At 41.8% G+C, this 18,596-nt stretch overlaps 1 protein-coding gene and 1 long non-coding RNA gene across 2 annotated transcripts in view; one reads left to right on the plus strand and one right to left on the minus strand.

Annotated features, from left to right (window-relative positions):
- Window positions 1-11,791, minus strand: part of LOC138157733 (uncharacterized) — a 14,974-nt gene extending 3,183 nt beyond the window's left edge. The window contains exon 1 of the long non-coding RNA XR_011167444.1: window positions 10,947-11,791. This is a non-coding gene — a long non-coding RNA (uncharacterized lncRNA). The remainder of the gene's footprint in view (window positions 1-10,946) is intronic.
- IL12A (interleukin 12A) lies at window positions 10,676-18,187 on the plus strand. Its single transcript, XM_069083485.1, has 6 exons — window positions 10,676-11,028; window positions 12,387-12,532; window positions 14,809-14,922; window positions 15,025-15,066; window positions 15,157-15,300; window positions 17,402-18,187. Exons 1-6 carry the CDS (start codon window positions 10,998-11,000, stop codon window positions 17,558-17,560), a joined length of 636 nt encoding a protein of 211 aa, XP_068939586.1. The 5' UTR covers window positions 10,676-10,997; the 3' UTR covers window positions 17,561-18,187.
- Window positions 18,188-18,596: the final 409 nt, after the last annotated feature.

Here is an 18,596-nt window from a genome sequence, read left to right on the forward strand (position 1 = left end):
AGGCAGCGGGTTTAAACACTCCATCTGACATTTACCAGCCGAACAACTGGGGAAAGTCAATTTAACCTCCATGTGCCTGAGGCAACTCCCCAGCATTTAAAGTTTCTGCCAATCTGTGTTGGGAAATTCCTGTAGGAGTTCACCTCTGCCAAGCAAACCCTCTATGATTTAATAGATTGTATCGTAGGGGGTTACCTGAGGCACTCGGAGGTTAGTTACATCAATCAATCAAAGTCTTTATTAAATGCCCAGGACTGAAGATTCAAGTAAAAAGAATAAAACTCTTGTTCACAAGAAGTTTACATTCTAATAGGGAGAGACAACAAGTACAAAGATATATCGAGAATAAATACAAATAAAGATAGACATAGATTTATATATCTATATATAGTCATGAGTGTGTGGAAAATAAAACAGATTGGGGCTAGGTTGTAAAGGACTTTAAAAGCTAACCTGAGGAGGGTGTATTTGATCCTAAACGCAATAGAGGACCAGTGGGAGTTAAGTATAGGAGTCACATAGCTCTGCATGTAAGGAAAATGATGCATTTTTGTGTCAGGACTGGAGTGGGGAGAGACTTAAGGCAGGGAGATCATTGAGGAGGCTGATGCATAATCTAGGCAGGAAGTGATAAGAGGCTAGATTAAAGTGGTAGCTGTGGGTGTGGAGAGAAGGACTAAGATCTGTGAAGAATCATGAAGGTGGAGATGGCCAGACTTGGCAGTGTTTGGGGTATGTAGTGTGAGGGTGAATGAGGAGTCCAGGATAAAGTCAAGTTCGTGAGATTACCTGACTTGCCCAGGGTCCCAGGGTTAATGAGGATCAGATCAGATCTTCATAATTCCAAGGCCATGACTCTATTTTGCCATGTTGCACCATTCACATGTATGTGTGTATATACTTGTATAGCATACATGTGTGTGTTATCTAGTTGAGTACATGAGCCTTCACTGTCAGAACAAGATTGCAGTCACGTGTTTTACCCATCTCCTTACCTTGTCTCTTCTAGGGTTTTCTTAAGGCTCCTCTGAGCCTCAGAGTAATTTAGTACACATACATATATTATACTATATGACAATCAGTAAAGGAAGAAAAAAAGAAATGGGAATGGGAGAGAGAAAAATAGACACGTCAGAGAATCAGATAAATTTAGGGGAAAAAAAGAAAGATATATATACACCCACAGGTATCTATATCCATACACATTTAAATACATGTAAAACACATGTGTGCAATATATACATTGTGTCACAAGTATATACCCATCATTTGTGCATGTATATACATATGTTGCACACATATGTGAAATACAGAGAGTTGAAGTGGCTGCCTACATCCTACACTTTGGAGAGATGAGGTTCCATGTTCCTGGCCAACAAGCAGTGAATGAGTCAGGTAGAAAGGAGGCTAGCAATGGCTCAACAGCTAAGATTAAAACTAGACTGGAAATACAAAAGCAAAAAAACTCAGCCCTACAGGAGTGGGGAACCTGGGGCCTCGAAGCCACCATGGCCAGCACCATCCACAGCAAAAAGCAACTTCCCACCCTATTACCCTTTTCTCCTCAAGTTACAGCCTGCAAGACCTCTCTCAAGGCCTCCTGAGCTTCATTTTAGCCTGATTTCACCTGAATAGAAATATGTGGGAGAGGTGGCAAGGGGAGGAGAGAGAAAAGGAAGAGACATTGTGGTCTGTCTCTCCGATGGTTCTCTCCCTCCTGAGCAGCCCTGTTTCTTCATATCTGTTAGATTTATTGAGCAGTTGGATTTCTCATCTTCCCTCTTCCCAGCTTCCTTATTACTGGCAAAGCCATCAGCAACCTCCCAATCACCCAGGCTTGCAACCTTAACATAGCCCTTGACTCCCCTCTCTCACTCACTCCCTATATCCAACCTGTTGATAAGTTCTGTCATCTCCACCTTTACACCATGTTTGCTGTACATCCCTTCTCTCTCCTTACTCAGCCACCACATAGAGACAGCTTTTGCATGGATTATTATGACAGCCTTTTGGTTGGTTTCCTTGCCTCAAATCCCTCTAAAGTGATTTTCTAAAGTATGGATCTGAGCAGGTCATACTCCCCACACCCCCCACTTTCCCCTCTGCCAACTCAGAAAACCCCATTGGTTCCCTGTTACCTCCATGACCAAATATGAAATCCTCTGTTTGACTTTTAAAGTCTTTCTCAATTCCCAACCTGCTCCTTCCTCTCTTCCCAGTTTTCCTGCGTCTTACTCCCTTTCACTTAAGGTATGATCCAGAAACACTGTCCTTCTTGCTGTAGCTCTCCTCCAACACCCTATTTCTGAGCCTTTTCACCGGCTAACCTCCCATGACTGGAAGGTTCAGCTTCCTCACCTCCACTAAATGACTTCCCTGCTACCTTCAAGACTCAGACTCAGTTCCAATCCTACTTTCTTCAAGAGACCTTTACCAGACCCAATCTCTCTCCATCTCTGTCTCTGTCTCTCTCTGTCTCTCTCTCTCTGTCTCTGTCTCTCTCTCTCTCTGTCTCTGTCTCTATCTCTGTCTCTCTCCATATATGTGTGTGTGCACATGTATATATAAACTATAACTATATATGTATGTATGTAGATATGTGTCTGTGTCTGTGTATAGGTATATGTGTATATATATACACACATACATCTACATAGACAGTTATATATGTATACATAGATAGATGTATTTACCATTATGGTTGTATGGTGCCTCCGCTTTTAGAATGTGAAGTCAGGGCTTCTGTTTTTGCCTTTCTCCATATTCCCATTGCTTAGTACATGATGACTAATAAATGCTTTTTGGCTGACAACTTCTCAGCACCCTAGCCATATCTCAAAGACTCTGAGTTCCAGAGCAGCTGGAGGTCTATCTGGGTAAAGTAAATTTACACAATGGGAGCTTCTTAGACCAATGAAATTACATGTATTAATGAAAAAATTCAGATAAATGAAGCAAACTCATCTTTTATTGAGTGACTCAGTTAATGATGGGTCAATGGATCTAGACTTTTTTAAATTATCCATCCTTAACTTACCTATTATTTTGTTACAATTTTTTTTTTGCCTTTTGGAGGGCAATTGGGGTTAAGTAACTTGCCCAAGGTCACACGGCTAGTGTGGGTGTTAAGTGTCTGAGGCCAGAACCGAACTCCAGTCCTCCTGACTCTGGGGCCAGCACTTCACTCACTATGCCACCTAGCCACCCCTTGTTACAATTATTTTAAGTGTTTAGCAGAATAAATGACTGGATGGAAATATATTCACTATATTCTAATTTATGTACAAAATAACAGAAATGTTGCAAATTTGCAGCTGTGATCTTCAAAATTTTTATTTAAATGCTTAAAAAAAAGAATTGGTCTTGGAATAAAGCCAGGAGTATTGGTTATTACAATCTATTGATAATTTCTGGGTACGTAGGGAATTTCTGGCCAAACATGAAATATTATCTCCTATGAACCAGAAACAGAAAACCAAGCATCTTGTTTGCTTTGTACTCCTCTAATCAGCTTAAAATTAACTAAGGTTTTAACTAGAGCAATGAGTATGTAGGGTATTCCCTAACCACAATGACTCATTTCTATATTTTCCAGAGAGAGCAAAGCTATTCTTCACAAAATGATGATTAGTCAGCAAAAGGAACGTTTTTCTAGGGAGATGCATCGAGCAAAAGCTACTTTATCTAAAGAAGTTTGGTCTCTAAACTGCATCTTTGGGACAGAGGCATTTACTTTGGTCATCAGGCTGAACTTACTAAGAATAACCACAAATTATGTAAGGAAATGTGTCTGAGGTAGATCATAAACTACCATCTAAAAGTTGCAAAAAAAAAAAAAAAGCAAATTTAGCCATGGGTCAGGAAAAGCTTCTTAATAGTAGAGTTGTCAAAAGTGTAACAGGCTGCCTCAGAAGTTTCCCCCTACCATGGGTTTTCAAGCACAGGATACAAGGTCATTTGTCCTTCAGGATCGTAGCTTAGGCACAGATATGACTAGATGACCTCTGAGGTCCCTCCCAACTTTGAGGTTAGGCAATCTGAATGTCTACTTCCCTACACATTTTGAAATATCTTCAAGGCAGTCTCCTTGAATAGAAGCAATTAACCTAAACCAGGATTGAATAACCAACTAATCAATCGAGATGTTTATTTATTTATTTACTCATTCATTCATTCATTTATTATTTATATGTCTCCTTTATGCCATGCTTTGTGGTAAGATAAGGAAGTGAAGATAAGGATGAAATAGAACCTGCCCTCATTTTATCTTTACATTCTATAAGGAGAGAAAAATGTACCCAGAGAAATAAACACTGTCCTCCTCTGGAGTGGATAAAAATAAAAAGTCCTTCTGAACCACAAGGCTCTTTCCTTTTTCTGTTCTGCCACCTCAGATGGCAGGATGGCTGGAAAGAAGGGGAAGTAACTTAAAGGTGATTCTCATTATTCTTGACAAAGAACCAATATGCAGTCCCAGAGCTTTGAAAACACGTGCTTCCTTGTGGTAAGTAAATGTCATGAAATAGCACTGTACCGTAAGAAGCCACAAATGTGAAGAATTCAGAGAAGCATGGAAAAACTTACATGATCAGAGGCAGAATGAAGGAAACAAAACCAGGAAAACAAGATACATAATGACCAAATACAAAGCGAAAGAACAAAGCAAAAAAAAGGAAGAGAAAACTGAACATTTTGTAAATTAGAATGACCAATCTCAGCCTTGGAGAAGAGTTTAGAAGCTTCCTTGCCCAAGAGAGTGACTACAGGCTTGTAATCTTTCATATATTGCAACTGTGGTTGATACATAGGTTGGTTTTGCTGAACTTCTAAAAAGATGTCTTTTTATTTTATGTTACAAAGAATGGCTCACTGGGAAGAGAGAGGAGGGAGATATTTAGAAATAAAGGTAATATTTTTTAGAGGCTATGATTAAAGAAATTTAAAGAAAAATAATGTTTTCTTTGTTTGGTCTTTGGTCACTGAAGATAATATTGTCTAAAGAAAACAAAGATAATTTCTCTGGAAAAATAATCCAGTATGAAATAAACCTCTCCAACCAATTAAATAAGGAAGGAAAGCAATACAGGGATATGTGTGTGCGTGTTCAATATAAATGATGACATCTTGTTAATGAACACTGAAAAATTTCATGAAAAAGTTAATAATTAACCATATTTGTCCATAGCCAATATCCTTTGTCAGAGTAGCTCAAATGTGGAAATAAAAAACTCTGGATATGAACTCTTACACATATATACGCACAAAGAAATTACCATTTTACCACCGGCACCTTCATCTTCATTGTCCTCCTCAAACCACTTTTACATTTTTTTGGCCTTCTACAGTTTAAGTTCAAAGCAACTTAATTTCATTAGAATTTTTTGAGAGAGATTGATTAAAGTTAGATGTGTATACGTTAATTATGCATGGGTGTGTGTGTGTGTGTGTGTGTGTGTGGAGAGGGAGAGAGACACAGAGAGAGAATAAAACTTGATTTTAAAATCCAAATATCAAACAAATTTTATTCAAAATACAACAAATAATTTTAAATATACTCTGCTTTCAAATTGGGGCCAGCTAATCAGAGAAACGGGTGAGAAAATAAGAAATAGAGGAGAAAAAGAGAGAGAAGAAGGAAAGAAAAAGGTAGCTGAGATTAAGGTGGGGAGAGGGGAAGAAATAGACAAACTGCCATAGAAAGAGAAGAAAGAGAAAAGAAATAAGGAGAGGAAGACAGAAAAGAAGAGAGGAAGAAAATTGGATAAAGTGAATTTAGCTCAGGATATGCTGAATAGCAGTCAAAATAAATTGCTTTTGTCATCTGTTCTAAGGTTCACTTAATTTTGGACACCAAAGTAGGATAATCAGTTATCACTGATCTTGGAAATGGTCATCAGTTTACCAATGGCTGATGCCAGGTCTTCAATACAGTCTTTGCCTTTTCAACCGGCAGGTGCCACTCTCAATGGGTTAGATTTAGTAAAAGCTTCTTTTCTGGTCATCATTGGCAGTAACAATATTGGCTTGGAGAAGGCTCCCACTGAGAACTGGGGCTAACCTACACATGAAAGGTTGCTTTTTCCTTCCTTAAATCATATCCTCACAAGACTATTTTCAAATTCTCTAATTACACATCTCTAAAGAAAAGGGCACCTTGACATTGTTAAAAAGCAGGAATGTAACTGACCTGCTGTCATTTAGTAAAGTGTCAGAGACCAGAGAACTAGACTCAGGACCTTTTATTCCAGCCTATTGCTTCTCTGGGCTTCAGTTCCTCCTGGTCGCAGTGAAGCTCCCATACTAGGTAATTTGACACTTTCTATTCTTTTTTTATTTTTACTGTTTCAGGTTTTATTTTAGAATTTACAAATTCCAGTGTCACTCATATTCATGAGCCTATTTACATGACTGCATGTAATCTCCAAATTCTGAAGTTAAAGACCACTTCCATTCTAGAGTTCTAAATAAGAGGAGGATGTGACCCAGAGGAGATGTGACTTGGCACCCACCCCCACCTTGGTCAAATGGCTTTTTGGTAACAGAAGTGGACTTAAAACTCACATTTTGTCTTAAGTACTGCATAAGGATCATCGATGATTAAGAAGCAAAACTTCAGACACGCTTTCAAAATTTTGTAACTAACACAAGCTGAATTTTTGAAACCAAACTTGACCTCCATATAGTTTTTGCCCCTCTATGTTTATAACCTTTAAAGTGCATTACAATTTGATGAGGATTTTTTAAATTTACATTCCAAAAGATGAGGTCATATTCATTTAAAAGGAGGGAAAATTTTTAGTGTACAGAAAAATGGGGCTTTGAAACAATCAACTTCCAACAATATCTGCCAACTTAAAACAGAAAATCATTGTTGTATCTCTGGTCTTTCTTCTTTCCTTCCTTTAATTGTACGTGTCATTGGAGATGATCACAACCTATTAAATTAGCTGATGCTTGGATAACAGACTCAGAATCCAAAAAGATCTCCACAGGCTAGAACATTGTTCTGATAAAATGATGTTTAGTGGAGATACATGGACTTGGGTTTCAAAAACATCTCACAAAACAAGATAGCATTTGGGGAAATAGCTAGACAAGTGCTGCTATGTAAAAGATCTGGATGTCTAAGTGGATTTCAAGCTCAAGATGAGACAATGATGTTATATAATAGCTTTCTAAAACTCACTAGCACAATCAGAGACTGCACATATGCACAATGGGGGTGATAGTACCACCACATTTCTTGAGCACTGTATTTTGTTCTGGTGTTGTTCTTTAGGAGGAACACTGACATGTTATCATCCAAAAGAAAACCAGTACAGTAAGGGGCCTTGAGGTCTATTTGTGGAATGCTTGAAAGAATTGGGAACATTTAGCATAGAAAAGAACCAATATGGGGGCAAGGACATGGTAGCTAGCTTCAAGATTGGGGGGAGGAGGGCAGTTAAAAAGAGGCTAGGTTCTCTTCTAGGGGAGTTAGGCAGACCTCTGCCAAAAGGAAAGAGAATGGTCCAAGAGTGGTAACACACAACCAGCCCAAGGAAAATGAAATCAATGCATGAAAGTAGAGATGGGTGGAATATCCACGTGGGCTGACCAAGCCAGCACTGGATCCCACCCAGATTTCTGGATAAGCAGAGAGATACCAAGGCAGAAAAAAACCCACTTCCTAAATACCAGCTCTTGGTAGGCTTCTTGGTGACTCCCTCCGACAGGACCATCCACAACAGTGGGATTCACCATGCCTTGTCTTTGGGGATTTCAATTTAATTTGTGCTGACACCTTGTTTTAACATCTTCAAGTATGAATAGATTTCTCCTCTCCCCCCATACAGTGAGCCACCTCTGGTAACAAAGAATAATAAAGATGGAAAAAAAAAAGTTCAGAAAAGCTAACTGATACCTAATCAAGTCTGACAGTGTGTACAATGTTCCCCAACCATAGGCTCCCACCTCCACAAATAAGGGAGGGAAAGGCATTTCCTCAGCTTTTCATCATCTCTGGGGACACAGAGGTCACTATCTAAATGCCTAATCCCTTCCCTTCCCTACTGAGGGCAAGGATCCTTGCCTTCTATAGGCTGCTGAGTGCCTTGTATATTGCTTTGTACATAGAAGACACTCAGTCAATGTGTGTGTGTGTATGTTTTAAAATTTTGTTTGAACTGGGTACAGTTCATTGTGCCCCAAAGTGACATGGTGCCATCGATAGAGAGGTACCCTCTGACCCATACTTGCTGTATGACCCTAAATAAGTAAGGAACATAACTTCTCTGTGCTCTAGGCACTGAGTATTCTAAGCACTCCAAGACTACAAGTGGCAAAAAGGATGTCAACCCCAATTGGTGGAGGGACTTTCCTCATCTGGGAGTTTCCTATACCAATGAGATCACAGGCCCTCTTATTCTACCATGACATAGGAACCCAGGATCATAGACTAAGAACTTCCCAAGGGATCTTAGAATTCATCCAACCTCTTCATTTTACACTTGAGGAAAAGCAGGTATCTTGTCACTATACCAGTCCAGGTATTTGCCTAAAGTTTCAGGAAATAACAGCCTAAATAATCCTTTTACTCTAAACCAGGACCCCATCACCTCATTTTAGCTGCATTTTGTCCTTTGTAACCTGACCCCCTCTCTATTTATATATATATATATATATGTATGCATGCATGCGTATACAAATAAATATGTATTTAATTTTTATATTTATCCTATGTATTATTATACACACTTGCCCTTCCCTCCATTAGACTGTAAGCACACAGAGAACAGGATAGATCATCTAGAATAGTAGAGGGGGTGATATCGGGGGAGCTGGAAAGCCCCTGTTCCATCCTGCCTTTGACACAAGTTACCTCCATGACCACTGGCAGGTGAGCTCCCCAAACAGCTAACCTCACCAGGTGGTTCATATTCTACAGCTCACCAATTGGGATAATTACACCAGTCAGCGCCTATCTCCCCAGCTTGGAGCCAGACTCAAATGATATAGTACATTCTAAGTGGCTCTGCAAATTTTGAAGAGTTCCCAGGGAGTCCGAGTTGGAAGGAATGTCAGCGTCCATTCAGTCCAACCCATCACCCCAAAGAAAGTCCCAGTGAGAGGTCCTTCAGTATCTGCTCCAGTCAGGGCAAGCCCTCCACCTCCCAAGACAACTCAGCTCGGTAGGAAGTCGTTCCTGCATCAAGCCTCGACTCAAACACAACAAATCGAATCTCTGGTTCATGACAGAGAGACACAGAAGGCACACCATGCACCATGTTCATCGCTTTACGCTTCAGCGGCCAGAAAAGAGCGCTATACTGCAGGTGTGCTCTGCCCTGGGCAGAGTGCTAGGGGACCATCATTTCCTTATCTCTGGACTCCTGGCCTCTCCTGCTACTCAGGGGCAGACCTGCATTGAGGAAGGGGATTTCCTCATCCAGGAGTTCCCTATCCCAATGATGTCACAGTTCCAGCCCCTCCTTAACCCTGGACTCTCATGCAACACAAGATCGCTTTGTTTTGACTCTTGCATTACACCAATGGGGTGGCTAGGTGGCGCCATAGTACACAGAGTACGGGCCTGGAGTCAGGAAGACTCATGTGCCTGAGTTCAAATGTGACCCCAGACACTTATTACCTGTGACCCTGGGCAAGCCAGCTTAATCTTGTTTACCTCTGTTTCCGTTCCAGGATCTTTGCCAAGAAAACTCCAAATGGGGTCACGAAGAGTCACGGCTGAACAGCACATTTACATCAATGATTCACATTGAACCTCCCAGCTGTTCTTATTGTTGTATCAGACAAATGCCTCCCCCCTTTTCGGATTTTTGTGACTGATATTTTTGAACCTAAGCCTCAATCTTTACATTTATGCCTACTGAATTTCCTCCCAAAAGCCTGTGGGAGATCTTTTTGGATCTTTGTTCTACAGTATAAACACGTTAACACTGGGAAATCACCAAGCCAGTCCCTAATTCTTCTGTGACAACATATTGACTGTTCTGACTGCCACCTTCCCCTTGCACGTAGTGAGGTCACAAGATCAATGATCTAGAACTGGCAAAAAAAAAAAATGTTCTTCTAATGAGTAAAACGTGCTGTTAACCGTGCCATGGCCCCCCTTTGGCATTTTGATGCTGCCTTGCTCAGAATGCTTTCTCAGAAAAATGTTTTTAAATGCATAAAATACATAGGATTACAGAGGTAACCAATTACATTGAAATACAGTTATCAAAATATTAGATTTTTTAAAAGTTCATTGACACTCCCTCCCCCTTAAGAACCTAATGAAATACAATTAGAGATTCGCATAGATTAAATCATAGATTTAAAGGGCCTCAGAGGGCACCAACTCTCTCGAAACTGAGGCTAAAGGCACACAGGTAGTAAGAAATCCGTACCCGGATCTCCTAGCCCCAGGACCTGCTAATGCTTGCAACCCTTTAGATTGCTGGGCGCTGGACAGGAAACCAGGATTCCAGCCCTGGCGGCTCTTGACCCTAATACCTGTGCGTCCTTTAGCAAGGGCCTTGCCCTTTCTGGGCTCGGCTTCCCGGTGTCCGCCTGTGCCAGGTATCCCCACCCCCACCCTTGGGATGCGCTTTCGGTTTTGCCCGGGGGCGGCAGCGGTGGATCCCGGGCTGCCTTTGGGACGGGATCCGAGGGGCGGGGCGGGGCGGGGCGGGGCGGGGATGGGTGACCCGAGCAGAGCTGGGTCTCGGGATGAGTGGGATGGGCGGCCCGGGGACTTAATCCGAAAGAGAGCACGGCTCCGCCGGCTCTGCGTGAGACCGAGAGGCTGATGTAGAGAAAGACGGAGTTTGAGAGAGACAGACAGAAAGAAAGAAAGAAGGGGGAGGGGGCGAGAAGAGTCCGAGGCCCCAGGGGACCCAGGAAAGTCCCAACGGTCGCTATAAAAGGGGACGCCCCCTGTTCACCTTCCACCCAGCTCCCACCTGCACTGCAGCTCCCAGCCCAGCCTCGCCAGTCACCGCTGCACTCCCGTCATGGGCCCAAGCCGCGACGCTAGCCTCCAATGTGAGTAACCACTGGACCAGCGCCCCCTCGCCCCGCCCTGCAACCTACCGGCCCCAGCCTATGGATAGGAGGCCGACAAAGGGGGCAGAGAGGGCCAGCGTGGAGGAGATGGGGGAGGAGATTTGGGAGAGAGACTCCAGTCTTTGGGCAGAAGCAAGATGCTGAATGGGCCACACTGGAGCTAGAATAGGGAAGACCTGATTTCGAATGTCACAATTTAGTACCTATGTGACCTTGGGTACCTGTTTGGGTGATCACTGTCCTTATCTGTTAAAGGAGAGCGGGAAGGGGATTGATGAATGGTATGGTAGTAAAAATGCTGAACCATGAATGAGACAACGTGGATTCAATTCCGAACTCTGCTGCCTAACTTGGGCAAGTCGCTTGGTGTCTCTGGGCCTCAGTTTATCGAGCTGAAAAATGAGGGAATTGGATTTAATGAGCTCTTTATCTGTGATCTTTTGATAAAGAGAAAGATTGATAGATCTGGAATCTGACTCTATGAGTTCAAATCTACACTCAGCTCCTATCTACCTATATGGGTTTGTTTAACCGCCCCCAGGCTTTAGTTTCCTCTTGTGGAAAATGAGAAGGTTGGATTTGATGACATTTAAGAACCTTTCCCAGGGGCGGCTAGATAGCGAAGTGAATAGAGCACGGGCCCTGGAGGCAAGAGGACCTGAGTTCAAATCCGCCGTCAGACACTTAACACTTACTAGCTGTGTGACCTTGGGCAAGTCACTTAACCCCAATTGCCCTGCCTTTCCCCTCCAAAAAGCCAAAAAAAAAAAAAAAAGAAGAAGAAGAAGAACCTTTCCCAGCCTAGGACTGAATGTCTCCTGTAACTAGATGAGAACCTTGCAAATTGAAATCCTTTAGGTGGAGAGCCCAAGGACAAAAAAAGACAGACAGCAATGAAGTGGCCTCATTCACATTCTTGGCTTGCCACTTGGTTTCAGGAATGCTACCCTCCAACAGGGGAAGCATATAACAAAGAATCTTTCTCTCTTTTTGGAGAAAAGAGATTTGAAGAATAGGATAGGGCTAGGGGAGAGAGTAGAGAGGGAAGGGAAGATGGGCTAAAAAGGAGGCAGGGCTCATCTCCTATGAGAGGTGATCTGATGGTTGGGCAGGCTGGGCTGGGAGAGAAGTGGAAAAGTAGGTGAGGGGAGCCAGGGCATAGATCTTCCCCAACTGCTGGGCTTGGGGGAGGGGGTGATGATGAAAAGAAAGAAGCCTACATAAGGCAAGAGAAAGTTCTGGACCCAAGAGAAGGAAAGATGTACTGCTGATCCAAATGCCTAGTACATCCTAAATAGGAGCGAAGGACTGCTTGAGATGAACACCCTTTCTTTCAGATATCTTCCTCATTGCCACAATTACTGGCCTCGTCCAAGTCAGCTGGGCCAGGAACCTTCCTGTGACCAAGGCTGAACCCAGCATGCACCAGTGTCTCCAAGGCTCCAAGAACCTGTTGGAGGCTGTAAGCAATACTCTTCAAAAGGTAAAGCAAAGTGTCTTTTCATCTATGATATTTTGGGATCTTGTAGCTTTTAAATGTGCCTCTCTTTACTGGTCAATGTCTAAATGGGCCAAAGTAATTTTTAAAGTTTTAATTTTTTTTCATCTAAAAAACATTTCTTTTCTCTTCTTCCCTGCCCCCACTGGGGAAAAAAAGGGAAAACCAAAACTTTGTAATAATATGCATAGTTAAGCAAAACACTCCCACATTGGCCATTTCCAAAAAATGTCCAGAAACGCCTCATTCTGTTCCCTAAGTACATTATCTCTCTGCTAAGATGTGGGTAGCTTGCTTCCTAATTGGTCTTCTGGAATTGTAGCTGGTCTTGGCTCTGATCAGAGTTCTTAAGTCTTTCAAATCTGTGGGTCTTGAAAGCTGCATGGGGCTATCAGCAGGCAGTGGTCCCACTCTTAAAAGAGTGGTTAACTACTATCATTAGAGAGATTAGTGAATAGCACTCATCCATCAATTGCTTGCTTAAGAATTGCCCTGAAACTGACCAAGAGGAGGGTGCTACTGAATTTGTATTGTCATCATAGAAGTGGCAGTTATAGTGACTGGGGTGTTTGCGATGTCTTGTGGCCAATGACAACATGGATAGCTAATTCAGGTCAGAAATTCTCTTTCACCCTGCTACCTTGACAAGGTTCTTCCCCTGCTGATAGCACTTACACCTTAGAGCTTTGAACTGGGAGATCTCACAAATAAAGTGGATTGTGTTTTCCCCAAGTTCAGACATATCTGAAAAGCATCAGGATGTAGTGAATGGAGGGGCCCCTTGAAGGAAAGAAGATCAAGGCTCAAACCTTAGAGACCTGGCAACTCTCTAAAGAGGGACTTAGAGACTCTCCAACTTTCGATGTAGCCTTGAAGCTATGAAGGGAATTTCCATACAATTAAGTCAGAGACCGCCCCTGCCTCCCACCCCAATACACAAACTCCCTACGTTATTTCCTGCTCCTGGTAACATCTGGATTTCTCATTTTAAAATACAAAAACAAGCAATATCTTCCTGGAAGTGTTCAAGCTAGGCCATGTTGCAGAAGAAGTGACATTTCCATATGTGTCCCAGACACTGTATTAAAACTATCCTTGGGTATTTTCTTGCTGCTTATTATATAAATACCTTTCCATCTCACTTCCATTCCACAAGGCCCCTTTCGACCCAGGCTTTTTCTTTTCACATTTCCTAGTGTGCCACCAAGTGAAGCTGTCACTGAATCCAATCTTGATTAAAAATAATAATAGCAGCTAATATTATTTATATAGCAGTTATGTGCCAAGACCTTTACGATTGTTATCTCATTTGATCTTCACAACTACTGTGAGAGGTAGATGCTATCATTATTCTTATTTTATGGATGGGGAAACTAAGGCAAACAGGTCAAGTGGCTTGCCCAGGATCACATAGCTAGGAAGTATCTGAGGCTGGATTTGAACTCAGGTCTTCCTGACCCCAGACCCAGTGTTTTAACCTTTGTGCCACATAGCTGCCTATCGGTGATGGTAACCAGCCTGAAAAATAGGTTTCAAATGGGGGGGGGGGGGGGGGGGGAAGTTTTGATTAAATATATGATATGTTGCTTTGGTTTTCTCAAAATCCAATCACAACAAGTTGTTTTGTTTCCATTTTAGAAGAAAATGTGTTCTAAATAAAAGAATTGTTGCTTCGCGCCAAGTAACAGTAATTGTGTTGAAAGGGCTCTGGTCGGTCATAGCATTCACCTTGTTAAACTCACTGGAGCAAAGTGCCAATGTTACTCATGGCTACCTGTGTTGCAAGGAGCAAGAAACAGTGTATCTTGGAAGAGGAAGTTGATTCCCACCTCTTTGATATAAAACTCTTGAAATTGTAGGTCAAAAAAATTTAAAGCAAACTCATTGTTTCCTTCTTTGAAAGTTACACTTGAAAAAAGATTTGTCTGGAGGGGAAATTATATGAGGCAAGCAAGTATCACAGAAGGATGGGTACTAATCAGAGTTGTTGAAATGATTTATGGTGTTTGTATAAGGGAAAACATGTCACTGAAACATGTCCAAAGTGGGGGGGGGGGAGGAAAGGGAGGTACATAGGATTGAAATGAAATACTGTCTCCTTGTGGCTGAACAAAATTTTGAACAGGACGAGAGGATGGAAGGTAGGGAAGCCATATTTGTCCCAAACTGGTCCACCATGACCTGCTTCCCTAATGCGCCAATGAAATTCACCGGTTGGGGTATCTGAGAGGTTGATCTATCTGGTGCCTTTATTTCTACAGGCCAGACAAAAACTTGAATTGTACTCCTGTTCTTTGGAAGAAATTGATCATGAAGATATCACTGAAGTCAAAACCAACACAGTGAGGGACTGCTTACCCTCAGAATTAACCAAGGTAGAAATTATATTTGTCTCTTGTTTTCCTCTTCAAAAGAATTTCATTTCTAACCCATTGGGGCAAAATTTGATCACTATCATCTGACTTCTCTGATTCTAGAATACAACTTGCCTGGTTTCCAGAAAGACACCTTGTGTTGAGGTAAAACAGGAAACTCTCCCCTGTTGTGATTTTTGTTTAAGTGCTTGGTGAATTTCTGTGTTTCCTTAAACCTTACAATATGCCCTGCAGAACTGTTGCCTTAAAAGCATCTATGAGGATCTGGAAATCTATAAGGCTGAGTTTAACGTGATCAAGGAAACTCTTGCAAAGGACCCTACAAGGCAGATTTCTCTGGACCAAAATATGTTGGCTTCTATTGATGAGATGATGCAGGTAAAAAAATTATTGCTCATGTTCATTTACTTGTATTATATGTCATCCAGTCAAAAAGAATTCATTAAGTATATATTAAGTGACTACTATGTACCAGGCATCATGCTAAGCTCTGGGGATACAAAGAAAGATGAAAGACAGTCCCTTGCTGTCCAAGAGCTCACACATAACAAGAGAACAGGGGTCTTTGATTTATCAGCACCCACAAGTATTTATTGAATGGTACCCAGCTGTGCCCAGCATAGTAGTGGACAGGAAGAAAGTGCTTCAAATGCCCTGTCTTCATAAAATTCAGTCCAGCGCTCTTCAGCAGTTTTTTGGTCATGTCAGATTCTTCATAGCCCCATTTGAGGTTCTCTTGGCAAAGATACTGGAGTGGTCTGCCATTTCCTTCTCCAGTTCATTTTATCTTTATGAAAACTGAGGCAAACGGGGTTAAGTGACTTGCCCAGGGTCACACAGCTAGTAAGTGTCTGAGGGCAGATTTGAACTCAGTCTTCCTGACTCTAAGTCCAGCACTCTATATACACAATGCTACCTTGGTGTTTTTTCAATCCAATGTAGCAAGCATTTATTAAGCACCTACCTGTGCAAGGCACTATGCTAGGTAGCCAGGACACAATAGCAAAAGACCTTATAGTTCATTGGGATGAGAGAGGGGAAGGAATTCAGTTATTTTCAGTCATGTCCAACTCTTCATGATCCCATTTCAGGTTTTCTAGACAAAGATACTGCAGTGGTTTGTCATTTCCTTCTCCCTCTCATTTTACAGATAAAGAAACTGAGGCAAACAGGGTTTAGTGACTTGCCCAGGCTCACACAATAAATAAATGTCTGAGGTCAGATTTGAACTCAGGAAATAGTCTTCCTGACTCCAGGCTGGGCACTCTGTGTGCTATGGTGCCACCTAGTGGTGTAGGAGGTAGTACAACTTGTAAACAGATTAAGATGGCAGTGTGGCACAAAGGAAAGCAAATTGGCTGTGGAATTAGAGGAGCTGGGTTAGAATCTCTCCTCTGAAACAGCCTGTGCTGCCACAGGCAAGTCACTCAGCCTGTGACTCAGCATTTCTTAAGTACCTTCTATGTGCTATTGACCCTGGACAAGTCACTCAACCTGTGACCCAGCATTTATTGAGTGCTTACTGTGTGCTCGGCACTGGGAATACAAAGACAAAACCAAAAGTCCCTGCCCTCAAAGAGCCTGCAGCCCACTGGGAAGAGATACACCATGTAGTCCAACTCTCTCGCCTCCTAATGCCATCCCCTCTCAAACTACCTTCCACCTACCCTCTCTACATCTTGTATGTAGCCTGTTTGCTGGCATATGGTCTCCTCCCATTGGAGTTTGAGCTTCAAGAGGAGGATTACCTTTCTCTGTATCCTGGCACATAGGAGGCACTTAATAAATTCTTTTTTTGACTTGACTTCGGGAAATACAAGGTATCTACAAATCCATTTCAAATGGGAGAAAGAGCCAACCCTGGGGAAGGACTGAATGGGAAATCACCTAAGATACACAGTTCTGGTCAATTGCATGAATCTATCCCAACCCGAAGTGAGCACAAATTGTAACGTAACATACAGAAAGAATGAAGAATTGCAGGGGACGCCATCTTCGTTGGACTGCTCCTTTGCAGAACCCAACTCCCAAGTGACAGTTTCCAAATGGACTTCTAGAGACTTTTCAAAGTTCTCTAATGGTCCTTGTCCCTGGGTATTGTCTTCTCTTTAGCCTGGCCATCTAATTGGGGGTCATTTGGAGGACTAGGCTTGGGATCTGGGAAATCAATGAGGAGGTAGAATAGTATGAGGCAAAAGGCAGTGGCTGAGAAGTCAGGGGGCCTGGGTTGAAAGTTTGACTCTGCCATTTCCTATGGGTATGACCTTGAGCAAGTCAATTCTTTTTTCTTGACTTTATACATAAAATATATATATAAAATGAGAAGAGTTAGACCAGATGGTCTCTTAGGTCTGTCCAGTTCCAGATCTGTGATAGGCTAGAGAATCTGAACTGAGCACTGACTTTTCCCATTTCTCCTGATAGACTTGTTTTCATTTCAGAACATGTTCTATATCATGCTCTATCCTTACTGTCTTAGGCCCTGAATTTCAACAGTGAAAATGTGCCACTGGACTCTTCGCCCAAAATACCTGACTTTTACAAGACTAAAGTCAAGCTCTGCATCCTCCTTCATGCTTTTAGAATCCGGGCTGTGACCATCAATAGAATGATGAACTACCTGACTGCTTCTTCATAAAGAGCTCATCACCCAAAGGTCTTTGGGATAAAGCAAAGCATAGATCCATGATCCATACATTCCTTTGGAATTTCCATGACATATTGACCAATAGCAATTTTTATTGGGAGTCGATTGGGGAACTATGGAAGGGGTGGGGTTGGCTGGGTTCTATTTCATCTTGCTTAAGTTATTCTATTTATATTGCCTTTGTTTACATTCCCATAGCATGGTCCATAAAGGACATGGTCTTTCTCAAAATGAACCATTCATTTGATCAATGTACTTCACCAAGTTTACAATGGATGGGATCATCTTGTTTTTCTTGACCAAAATTACCAATGACTATGAATGTTCTGACTAAACATCTTCCTCTTTCTCTTACTTTGATAGGGGAAAAAAGTATTTATAAGCTATTTCTGTACCTAAATGTTGTCTGAAAAATGGAACACTTGAATGTATTCAGAAATATTTATTCAGAAATATTTATTCAGAAATGTTTATTTATGCCTTTTTTAGTTGTTGTGGAAGCATATTGAAAAGCAACTTATATTTATTTATATTTATTCAATTATTTATTATCTAATTAATTTGAGACACTCTTTTGTGAATTTTGTTCTTATATGAATAAACTTTTGATGATATGGAGTTTATGGTGTCCTATGCTTTGAGATTATAGGATATCATAAGAGGATATTTTCTTTTTGTGGGATTTGGGCTTGTGATTTCAAAGATGTAGGGACCTCCCTTTGTGAAAACCCCCTCCATCAATGCAGGTCAGAAATTCACCTGTAATGGATAAGCTTTGAGAGTTAGCTGGGGCCCTAATAGCCATAAAGTTATCTATGATCTTGTGACTTGAACCTAGATCTTCCTCATTCCATTCTACATTCTACCTCTCAACCAGAATAAGTTTTGACTTTGCGGGGGGTGGGGGGGGGTGGACCAGACCTAAGATTTCATTAGCATAAGGAATTCCCTTCAAGGAAACTCCCTCCACCAATGCTAGTCAGCACCTACTCTGCAACTTGGAGAGCCTTGGAGAGCTGCCTGAGAG

The sequence above is a fragment of the Petaurus breviceps genome, unplaced genomic scaffold (assembly GCF_028583685.1).
Source record: "Petaurus breviceps papuanus isolate PSGF00001 unplaced genomic scaffold, PetGlider_PUasm1.0 173, whole genome shotgun sequence".
Taxonomy (NCBI): domain Eukaryota; kingdom Metazoa; phylum Chordata; class Mammalia; order Diprotodontia; family Petauridae; genus Petaurus; species Petaurus breviceps.

Coding starts and splice junctions, on each gene's coding strand:
- IL12A (XM_069083485.1), top strand. CDS start 10,998: ATGGGCCCAAGCCGCGACGCTAGCCTCCAAT. Junction 12,533..14,808: donor TAAGCAATACTCTTCAAAAG/GTAAAGCAAAGT, acceptor TTATTTCTACAG/GCCAGACAAAAACTTGAATT. Junction 15,301..17,401: donor CTATTGATGAGATGATGCAG/GTAAAAAAATTA, acceptor TTACTGTCTTAG/GCCCTGAATTTCAACAGTGA.